Consider the following 12,648-nt stretch of genomic DNA (forward strand, 5'->3'; position numbering starts at 1 on the left):
ATTGTCTACAATTTTTTCCGTTTTACCGATTAAGACCAAGAGCACACGGTGGATGTGACCGGTCAGCAGAGGATGCTCACTTCTTCATGGCACCTGATCCTACCTCTAATTTAATAAGAAGTTTGTGTTTGCTCTGCTACTGATTTGTATTTTTCCTTCGGAATTTTGATTTTAAACACTGTTCGTTATCACCACGTTTCATTACAACATAACTTTTTATTGTTATGGAAGGTAAAACATTTAAGCATGATTTTGAGCGTAAAGTTTTAACAAAAATTTACGCGAGTTACTTTTGTCTTTCTCTGCAATGCGTTAGAAAGCGATTACTGTAAAAGTATTGCTACACAATGCAGCGTAATATATTCTACGTAAATACATTAGTATTGCATCATTTACAGTACCCAGTAGTTTGAAAACAAAGAATTCAAAAAACGAACATTTCAACATATAAATAGATAGATTTATATACAAGAAGCATACATTGTTTGCATGCACTTTCACGATTCACCTTTCCTTAATGCCTGATGAGAGGGACGTCGATGTATATCCCTACCCGATAATAAACTGAACAGATCAAAATAAGAAATGTCACCTTAAAAAATAACATATGTTTTTATAATTTAACAAACTTTCAAATAATTTATTTACACAATAGATTTGTTAATGCTTCGTGAACTAGTTACCGCATCATGAATCACCAAAGAAAGAATTTTATTGTTTAAATATACATAACCGACACTTGTCAAATGTTTATGTCCAATCTAAGAGTATTTACATTTCTTTTTGTTTTTAAAGTGTATGAAAAGCTACAACATCTAATCACTGTTTCACTGACGGGGAGGTTGAAGGTTAAATAATGACTTTTTGACGTCATATAAGTTCAACACTGTTAAAGTTCAAAGTCACAAGCAAAAATAAAAATGCAGTATTGTAGCTCTTCCATTACTTTGAACTTTCCCTTAGGATAAAACTCAAACTTTGAGATATTAATCAATTTTGCAGACAATGCAAAAAGTTCAGAAACGTCAACATAAGAATGGATTATTTTCTTTATAAAGAGGTAGCGTAATAGCTGCCACGGTACATGACTATTCACTCATATCAGGCGCCAACACACGGTCCTAAATACGAATATATATGAATAGTTATTTATGATAAATGTTAAGAACACTCATAAGGAATATACTGACCATGCCTATAAAAAAGGAAAATATGATTATAATACTCTCTTTGGTGGATATTAGGAATATTTTTCAATTTTGATTTTTGCAGACTTTTTGTAGCACTTTAGGAGAATTTCATCTTATCATTACATCTTTTGATATACACTCACTGTGGAACTGCGTCAATTCCATGTTATATAGGTCAAATTTATAAGTAGAAGCGCAACCATGTAAAAGCCAATTAGACAATTTTAACAATTTAAGTGGTGTATGCATATAAAGTATTTTTTACTTCCGGTATTCAAACCTTATACGTCCTATCTTGGGAATGTAAATTAAACAATAAAAACCCCAATAATACACACCTGAAAGTATGTTAAGCCTGTTATGGAAACCGAGTTCATACGCCTGATCACCCTCCTATTTGCTCCGTCGTAATCACAACCCTCCAGAGTTTGTCTGCCAAAATCTGCCCAATACAGTTTATTATTGTCAGGATCCACGGTAAGGGCGAGAACTCTTGAAAGTCCCTTGTGAACAATCACAACTCTATCTTGGCCGTCTAAAGAAGCTTTTTCAATTCGGGAATTGGGATTATTATCGGAAAAGAACATAAATCTGTTAACAAAGATGTTTAAAAATACATTTCCTAGTTTGCATTAAAAAGTACCACTATTTATTCGTAAATATAAACTATGAAACACGTTTTACCTGTCCACCGGATCTAACGCCAGTCCTTCAGGTTGAATCAAATCTTGTTCAACAACGACTTTATAGAACGTGTTGTTGTAATTGTAAGCTGGTTTCATGGCAATCCAGTTAAGTAGGGAGTCACACCAATACAGATTATTTGACACAAAGTCAAATGCAATCTGTCCAATTGCTGCTGACTTGCCTCTAAACTGAACTGAAAATTTTGCAGAAACATTTTGCCAAATAGAAAAATTATGATAAATATAAATTGTCTCCCCTATTGCTGCAAAAACGACTGCTTTCTTCGTATCAGAGGAAAGGCTGGTTATTTGCGAGGTTGAAGGATAAAGTTGTAAAGTAGCATTCCTGAAGGGATTCGCAGAATCTTTTGGAATATCTGTTATAGTTGTAAACGATGCAGGGTTCCGCACGCCAAGAATCAGACCTTTAGCTCCTAGAACACCTGAGAATGCATAATGTTAGTTATTCTTTTATATTATTTATTACATCAGTTGCATTATTTTTTTTAAAAGTTAGATAATCTGAATCGTTGTCCTTTGCAAATAACTTTGAATTAACAATTTCTTTTATTATAGAGTTTGCAACTTTATTTTTTTAAAAATTAATTTACACTTAGAGTTATATAGATAGTATTTTGTCAGGTATAAGATTACTCCTCCTTGTTTGGTAGCTGAACAAATGAAATACATATGAATACACTTCTGTTATTTTGAACGACATGTTCTGATAAAGAACTTTTAAGTACAAATATTGCTATTATTTGACTAAAGAACAAAATGATGTTTCTTTTAATTCAATCAAACTGGAGTAAAATATATAAACATTATGAAAATGAGTTTTGCAGAAAAAAAGCTTTTCTGTTTGATATTATGTAAAAGAATTACTGTTCCTTCCTCCCATCACATCTCTGATATAATAATTACAAGATGATGCCTCGGTGTATCTGAGTAAGCACTACTACCTTAGCCTTAAGTACGGTAGCCTATGGTAAACGTCTTCTTGATAAGTAATTCTCATTTACTTCCGGTCTTGTGTAGCTTCGTATTTTTAAAATGGAATTTCGTTTTTGAATCCTCTGTTAATATTTTCTATGTTAAATTACAACGAAAAAAACATCCTATTTTATCTAACCGTGATATAGTCTTCGTGCTATCTGCTTATGGTGAATAGTCATTATTCAATTATTCATCGGCGGCATTCGATTTCCCTGGTTTTAAAACTCGGAACAACTCTGACGTTATCCGATTGCTACATGAAATTCAAAGTCCGATAACTTTGATTTGTTTATCATCAAGAAATTCTGCATCGCCGACAAATAAAGCTTTCTTCGGTTTTAAAAAATACTTATATACCGACTATTCGGACGATAGCAAGTTTATTTTCCCCCTCGACAGCAACTATTTCCCTTGGCTTCGCCTCGTGAAATAGTTGCTGTCTTGGGGACAATAAACGTGCTATCGTCCTCATAGCCAGTAAATAGGTATACACTAATAAACTATACTATGCTATTATTGACTGGTTCGCTTCGCGTCGGGCAATATTTTGTCCATTGGGTGCTAATCAACAAATCAACGAATCACCGGCGATTGATGGAATAGAGGGACATTTCTCCAAATATTATATTAGCCAGTCAATGTTGTAAAAAAACGACTGGTCAATATGTTGCGGACGAGATAATATTACAATTATTGACAATTTTGTCTACATATAGTTATATAGCTAAAATAATCTACGGAATATAACAATATACTATGATGTATTGTTTTACCCCTGTAAAACAGTTACTTTATAACTCTATACGAAAAAAAGTCCAGCATTTTGACTGTTGGGCTGGAACTGTTTGAATGGAACTGTTAAAATCGACTGTTAAAAAAGACTGTTGACCGTTGACGTCACATTCTGCGAAAACGTGTTATTGATTAGAAGGGGTATAACAAAGCAGTTGTTGACTGTGTCTCGGGCAACAGTTGATCTGTCGGACCGGCTCGCAAACTGTTGCCCTCGACCCCAGTCAACAACTGTATACTATACTGTACCGTACTGTACTATACTAAACTATACAAAAATCAATGCCTGTGCTTTATTTAATTTGAATTTTAATTTTAAATCCAAGAATTGCGATAAAATAACGCTTTATGTTACTTTTGGTGTGATTTTGGTGATATGTCGGGTAATAACAGCTCAAAACAATATTTGATGGAATATTTAGTATTGGACTGTTATTACAGAAATACGTTTTTATGTTTGCATGAGTAAATAATAGGTCAAAAACTATTTTGTGATTGAGATTAAAATGATAAGAGAACTTTCAAACGTCTTAAAAAATCAAGCGGTGATGTGATGGATCCTCTAAGACTTTATTATCAAAATCATTACTATCCGCTTAGATAATCGTTTAGCCTTACCCAGCCGTTCTGTTCATTTTATAAAATAAAGAATTGAAACTTGATAAAGTATCAGAAAATATCGTTATCTTTCAGAAAAGAATCATGCAATACATTCTTTGGAGTGGTGATATATCATTTTAAATCTTACCAAAACAGACGTATTCCAACAGTATCAAAAGTTTCAAAACAAATGTTATCCTTGATTCCAGCATCTTTCCTTTTCAATGTGGAAATTTTCAATGGGAATTGTTCAACAAAAAAGCATTTATATGATACGCCGAAACAAGGAAGTGGTTTCTAAACGCGAGGAAATTAAAATGAAAACTAGAAGTATTTCTAATTGTACCAACAATGAAAGCACTTGTCAATAGAGACAGTGTAAGAGTCCTTTTCATAGTTTTTCTAAACAAAAAAAAATGAAATTGAAGGGTTCTTCTTAGGAAAATTCCCACTTGAAAAAAAAAATCGCTGTTGGGTTATTGTCATGGAAAGTTGTCGAGTTGTTCTGGGGAACCATACAAATGAATAAAATTATCTGACAGTAACAAAACGTTCAGGTCATGATACTTTACTTTTCAACAAACGGACAATAATTCAATTAATTAAACTATCACTGACTTAGGATTAATGCGTGCAGAAAACTAACTTGCGAAGTAAATTTTTCAATATATTCGCTGAAGTAAAAAATTCCGCGAATTTAACATCTTGTAAACAATTATTTGAGTATAATAATGATGAAAAAATCGGATTAACTTATATCATTTACCTTATCATGAAAACACACAACACAAAATACGTGGTTGACCCGTTTGATTAGCATACGAGTATAGTTGACCCTGATTGATGTAATAGTTATTCTATTAGGAAAAATTGTGATGATAACCGAACATGGTTATTGCTAAAATTACCTATTGCTAGCTGGAAAAAATTGCATGATCAACCAAAATCCTTCCAATTAGCTGAATTGACTCCATATTTTCCCTCTACCTCCGGTTTTGACTACTAGGAAATTTAACTGGGCATACATAAATAAGTTCGTATTTGATAATTTTATCAAATAGATTAATCAAATAAACCACAACGATTATTTAAGAACTTTTTTTTATTTTTTAACCACATTCTTCCTGTTGCATAAACAATGCAATGAGGCGTGACTTCTCCTGTCTGGCTAGTGCTAACAGGATATTTCAAAGTAATTTGGGGGCACAGTGGATTTATACGATCTATTTATGAGTGTCTGATACATAATAAAGGTGTAAAACGCAATTGACAGAAGCAATCATTCCATAATAATAAGTGGGTCTACTGAAATAAACTGTAATATTAAAAAAAATTGAAAGTGATATTATAAAAACTGGAGGGTTTTCATCGAAAATCATTTCATTAGATATCACTTCAATTGTTTTTCAACAAAAAATATTTTGATAATGAACCCAGAAAAATAAGTGTTTCTGCAAAATGAAGGAAATTTGCGATCTTTTCCGACAGCGATTGAAACCTGCTGTACAGTATGCAAATCATATTATAACTATCCTAATATTCGTCTTATAATTTGAAGTTGATACTTTGTTGTTATCGTTACACAATGTTAGAGACCGGGTCTGATTTAGTTGAATATCCGCACAGACGGCAATTAAGCATATGAGAAAGCGGGCCACGCCTGCAAGCTTATATCCCGTTAATGGATAGCTGTATACCAGCAGCTCGTGCAGATCAGATCATCTTTAATTATATGGAAACTGATTGATAGGAGTTTAAACAGTGATACTTTACATACTTTTGAAGGTAAAAAATAAGCATATTTTGAAACACGTTTTTCATAGTCACCATTGTATTCTACTTAACACACCGTAGGTTAAAAAAAAGTCACAATCAGATACCTTAAACTCTAAAAAGGTTTTCATATTCTAATGAAAATTTACTTCTATGATAATATTGTTAATTGGATGTTTTGTAAAAATATATTTAGAAGTTAGCGAACAGTTTCGATATCTTGTGCAAACACTGTCTTAAAACTTTATAAAAAGTAGCTCTATACGTTCCACTGCAGAAGTATCTCAAAAATAAAATTATGATTTCCTCTTAAAACATTGGAATCAATATTTCCCAGGAAATTATTTGGTAAAGGAGGTTTAAAATCTAGGAATTTGGGACGCTTTAATGGCTGAAGAAAGGTGACACCGTACCTGATTGTGCACAACAAGGGGTTGTTATAAAAAGTAGCAGTAGCTAAAGAATGTCATAAACTGACATATGATTACCTTATCAAAAAAATCAATACTATTTTACATATTTAATACCGACAAAAGATGTTGCATATCGCTTGATTATTAAATTATAGGCATCAGATTAGCAATCTTTGAAAACCAAAGGGATAAAAATGCAAGACTTCAAATCATGCATTGCATTTTGAACACAATTCAATCACCTATATTCTAAAACAGGGAATTGGATTTCACTGGAGAAGGATATAGATCATTGCCAAGTAATTAGGAAGAATACCGATGGGATACATTAGCTTTTATTTCCAATTGTACATGTATTTAAAAGAAATGTTAAAAATATCATTACAATCTGCATAAAACAAATAAGCAGTTACTTCTCAGCCTCTCTGAGTAGGCTCTGTCGATGACTTAAGCCACTTAATTTTAACACAGGAACATATTTTACACAGTACATTATTTTACACAAATTTTGTTTTATGTACATTTATGTTAAACTGAATATATATGTGTTTGTAAATGGTTAAATATAATAAATTATAATGTATGATGTCAATACAGAATAATTAAGTAAATGATTACATTACTTAAACTGAATATGTATGTGTTTGTAAATGGTTAAATATAATAAATAAATTATAATGTATGATGTCAATACAGAATAATTAAGTAAATGATTACATTACTTAAACACATGAGTATGAAACAGAACATTTTCATAAACTAGATCGTTCTCGTTGCGAGCAACGAGTGGGTCTTCCGTCCGATTTTTGAGTAAATGAGATAAAATCCTTCACTTTTAAGCAACAAAGACGATAAATCGAGTGTAATTGGTAAAATTATCAACAAATTGTGTTTATGTCAAATCTCTCTCTCTCTCTCTCTCTCTCTCTCTCTCTCTCTCTCATGAGACTCAGATAGTGATTCATGCATGTGATGATTAAGTATAATTATATTGTAAGGAACGATATGAATATAAAAGAAAGAAGTAAGAATTTACACGGATATGAAGAGAGTATTTCAACATAGAATTTAGTTCGATATATCTTTAGTTTTCCTGGCTTTTTAACGATTTTGATATTTTAAATGTCAGGAAAAGGTCAGAAACGACGCCAATACAAAACTGGAAAGTCACTGCCCCCAAGTGGATATCTTTTAAGATATTTAGTGAACAGTTCCTGTATTAGGAAAAACAGGAAGAGTTTAATTCAAAAATAGAAACATATACTTGGGAAAATCACAAAAAAACTGAGAAGATCCGTTTATTTTCACACTCAGAAAGTATACACTAAAGAAAGTATAGGGGTATTCCAATTTAATTGCAACATACTATACTTGCCTTAATTCTTGTGAGAAAAAAACATCTAATATCTTGAAGGGGTGGGATGGGGGTTGGGGTTGGAATTGCATCAATGAACATATGCCAAAAGCCAAGGACACACGTAAAGTTTCTCATTTCAATATTTTTGGGAATGTGACGAGAGTTTAAGAAAATTCACTAATTGAAATATTTTTGAAATTCCCACTATGAGGACCACGTTAAACCGAAACAACGTGTTCAAGGAAACTGTGTACTAATGTTGCTGGAACCCTTTTTGTGGGGTTTTATCGATGGTTAATTAAGTTTTTCTCACTTAGTCAAGGCTTGAAAATGTGTGTTTATAATTTACATATACACGTACTGTGTCATTTTTAATCTTAAGTAACGTCATTTGATATTTTTGAGCAAGCCTTTTCCTATTCATCTTTAAAATTCGAAATACATTTGTTAATTTTAATGCATTTGACTTAAATATTTGGTTACTTTAGATAAAAAAGAAATAACTATATAAATTATCTAGAAAGTTACTTGCTAATGAAATAAAATAATTTAAGAGATGAATATTCCCACAGCTAAGCTATATAGAGAAACATCTCTCACATGAAAATGCGAAGAAGCTATTTTATCACAAGTAGTACATGTATTTTCAATCGATTACATACATTTTTTTCTGGGAAGGTTTAGTTACACCATTGAACACACGCGTTTTCTTCCTATTGCACCATTGAAACCAGTCTAATGTAGAGAAATCCCCCAAGTTAAAAAAAAGATAATTAAGACTTGCAAGTTGTACATTTTCTTTGCCAGAAGGAGTATGAATTAACTTTATTTGGACAATTTTTTAAGGGCTGGGGGGGGGGGGGGTGGGTGCGACCTTTACTCCGCCACTGATTTACCGCTTATTCTATAAAATGTTTCCCTTTTCAAGTTTTGTGGCATGCAACATATTATCAAAACCGATTTGGTTTGACTTTTCCTATAGCGTCACGATCATTTCTGTCAGCTACGTCATGCATAAATTATACACGCCGCCGTTGTGAAAACTATATGATTGGTTAACTCCTATTTTTAGGCCGAGTTATCAGTATACGCTTATGCAATGCCAGAGCTGAAGGATTTCTCAAAACAGTTTATTTCCCCCCAATATTATTCATTCAAAATCGACTATCCCCTATGTTTAAATTCTGTGCAAAACTCTCTCTCTCTCTCTCTCTCTCTGTAAACGGGCGTTAAACCATACAGTAGCCTCAAGCTACGGTCCAGAGTACGGCGTTATAAAAAATATAATATTTAAAAGTTGCATGTGCTAAGCGTTCATTTCATGTAAATACCGTAAATGTATAATGCACATGTATTACCTACTAACTTGCCAGTCAAAGTGATAGGTATGAATTCCTCGATTTCTACACGATCGAAAGGATCGGCAATCGACAGTCAATAAAAGTATTGAACGATGGTGTGAAAGAACGAGACGGAAGTGGAGAGTGCAAGGAGGTTTGTACATGTGCGTCTTCATTAGGCAAGTGTCCTATTCGTTTCTCTTCTGTTGCCCTATCACTTTCGGTGTAAATATATATACTAAATATCCACAAACCATTTACTGCAGATTTCTTTAGTTTACCTGTCTCTGAACCCCCGATCACCAGCTCCATACATGAACACTGGTTTGTTTACATACATAAAAAATACAGTTCTTGATCCACTTTCCGAGTACGGTTAAAGGTTGTTCAATAGGAGAAAGTTTGGGGCGGGTAAAGCTACAATTATTAACAGTAGTAAACTAAATGAAGAATTATTTAAATGGATTATTTGCACAAAATGTGGTATGGTATGATGTAAATATTTTTCAAAAATAGTGTTATTTTTATACGCGGCAAATTGCCTTAAAGTTTTTTTGTACATGTAAGTATTGTATGCACTGTAGCTTTATATTTTCTAACCCAAAATTCATACACAGAGCTGCAGCTATATATGTAATGTACCGTATGTATTGTTTTATCACAAGTGTACACTTTCAAAAAATAGCCCAATTTCGACAGTCATGAGTACCCATGTGAATTTTTCATTCTCTGATATGTTGTTGTTCTGTCCGTGCATAATTTAGTCTTAGTTAACCAGCAGCCAATCAGCGGTAAGCTGAATCCACCAATGAAAAAACTGTGGTTAAGGTGCGGGTATTGTTTATGTATGACGTAGCTGAAAAAGTTGAACGCGACGCGATCGGAAAAGTCAAACCAAATCGGTTTTAGTAATAAATGATAATTGATTAATAAGTAAGTAATAGAAAGTTTTAGACTTTTATGCATCCCCCATCCTTTGTTAATGTTTAGAACTAACCTACATTTTCACTGTAATCAAAAAAAGGGACCCAGCAAGTACATCTGATTGAAATTGATTAATAACGATACATGTACATTGATTTCTTTGTTTTAAATGATGGGGTGTATGGGTAGTATTTGACTAAAAACAGAATTCTTAAAAAGTCGAGCTATTCAATGGTAGTATTTTGTATGTAGATTTACATGTATATGTACATTAATTAATGAAGCAAACTATCTAAAAGTTATTTTGATAATCTTGGTTGCAGTTCGCCCTTACTCTTAAATTTACCTCCATTATATCTATGTCATTAATGGTAAAAACTTTCCATTTTAAATCATATACATGTAAATATGATTACATTATAGCGTATAATACAGCAACGTTACAATATGAACAATATTATATGTTTGCACTGCATTTTATTTAGATTAAATGTCTTGAGTACGACTTTGAGAAAGCTTCATAGCTTACTCAGAAAATCGCCGTTTTGTACTCAGCCGGAGTACGAGTATGAGTATGAAAAAGTTTATAACCTCGATACCTTGAGTACGAGTACGGTTTGGAGCACGGAGTACGATTTGGAGTACGAGACCGTACTCAAGAAAGTTTTATAACCTCGGGGCCAGGTTGCCTGGGCACATGTCCACCACTGTCCACCACTGTAACGACTGAGCTAATCGGACTCTCGCTTCAGGAATTTGATGCTTTATATCTCGGGAACGCATCAATCTTAATTTTAATTTTAAATTTTTTTTTACATATTCTTAATCAGTGAAAGAGTCTCTATCAACCCGTTAGAAAATATATATAAAGCAAAAAATTGAAAAAACCGATTTTTTATCTTTCCTTCCGGTGACGACCGGAAGTGACGGCGGACGATTTTATGACCATGTTGCAACAGGTTAAGTGGATGTCTATCTTCACTGAAAATTTCAGCCCTATATCTCTATTCGTTTTTTGGATCTCTAGCCGACAAAATTGACTTTTAAAAATCGTAAACGGACGATAACTTCCGACCGGAAGTGATTATCAAAAAATTGAAACGGCGGTACAAACTTCAGATACCGACACATCAACCCTCAAAATTTGAAGAAAATCGAATGAGCCATCTTCGAGAAATCGCCTGCACAAAATTTGTAAGACAAAAAAAGAATAAAAAGAATAATAAGACTAGAGCAAAGCTCGTTGCAAAGCAACGAGTGGGTCTTCCGTTAATGTCGGAAGTAAAGCTGGAAGTTCCTGTAAGAAGCAGAGCTCTTTAACCAATAACAAGAGTAACGATAATAAAAAGATGAAAAAAATCGAATTATTCCTGGTACGACTTAACAAAATCCGAATGATTTTAAGTACGAATTAACAAAAACCTTTCTGATTTCAAGAACGACTTAACAAAAAAATCCGAATGTGTTCAAGTACGACTTAACAATTATTTTTGGTACGAGTTAATTTTACTTTGAACATAACTCTATTTTCTTAACCAAGAACGTGGAATCAAAATTTCCGGAAAACTCAATATTTAAATCCCAATATTTTTGTAATGCATCGTCTGATTTTAAAACGGATTTCAGTTTTAAATTTAGCTTAATAAAAGCTCCTTTGTTGTTTTATGATTAATATCAAATTATTGGTCAGAAAAGAGTTATTATAAAAAGACTTAATAGCCCTTCTGGTCCCTAATTTGAGGGGTCAGCCCCTTTTTCTTGATATCAAATTAAAAGTCTCGCTAATATAAACATATTTTGTTCTACAAATGTTCATGAATGGTTAACCGTTATCGAGATATCTAAACAACTGTATTTTAGGGGCCGACCCTTTAACTCTTTACCGGGTCCACTAACAACAAAATTTATGGTTTCATATTGTTCAGAACCTTTTTTTGAACAACTTTTGTTCTACATTCCCTTTAAAAATATTTCTCCTTTTTCAGATATTAATGATCAAAGTTTTAAATTCTGGCCCCTTGAAACCCCTAATTACGTAATATATGACGAAGGTATGATACTGTATAGATAAACAGCTGTACAATGAACATTTTTGCTCCTATAATTAATAACAAATTATTGTTCAGTAAAGAGTTCTTGTAAGAAGATTTAAGACCCCTCTTGACCCCTAATTGGAGGGTCCAGCCCCTTTTTCTTGATATCAAATGAAAGGTCTTGCAAATAAAAAAAATATTTTGTTCAACAAAGGTTCACGAAATGTTAATTGTTCTTAGGATATCTTTATGAATGTGTTTTAGGGGCCGGCCCTTTATCTCCTAAATGGGGTCATGAACAAAAAAATTTAAGGTGGCATATTGTACAGAACATTATTTTAAGCAACTTTTGTTCTACATTGCTTTTCAAAATATTTCTCCTTTTTCATATATTAATGATCAAAATTTTGAATTTCTGGCCCCTTGAAACCCCTTATTACGTAACATATGACCTAAGTATGGTACTGTATACATAAACAGCCCAACAATGAACATTTTTGCTTCTATAAATAATAACAAATTATTATTCAGTAAAGAGTTATTG

General features: G+C 32.7%; 1 protein-coding gene across 1 annotated transcript; it reads right to left on the bottom strand.

The window, feature by feature from the left end:
* Positions 1 to 439: 439 nt before the first annotated feature.
* Positions 440 to 4,564, bottom strand: LOC136272611 (low-density lipoprotein receptor-related protein 8-like). Its single transcript, XM_066074377.1, has 4 exons — positions 4,413 to 4,564; positions 1,875 to 2,319; positions 1,529 to 1,781; positions 440 to 1,121 (listed from the first exon to the last, which is right to left on the bottom strand). Exons 1-4 carry the CDS (start codon positions 4,474 to 4,476, stop codon positions 1,089 to 1,091), a joined length of 795 nt encoding a protein of 264 aa, XP_065930449.1. The 5' UTR covers positions 4,477 to 4,564; the 3' UTR covers positions 440 to 1,088.
* Between the last annotated feature and the right edge of the window lie 8,084 nt (positions 4,565 to 12,648).

Source organism: Magallana gigas, chromosome 2, assembly GCF_963853765.1.
Source record: "Magallana gigas chromosome 2, xbMagGiga1.1, whole genome shotgun sequence".
Lineage (NCBI taxonomy): Eukaryota > Metazoa > Mollusca > Bivalvia > Ostreida > Ostreidae > Magallana > Magallana gigas.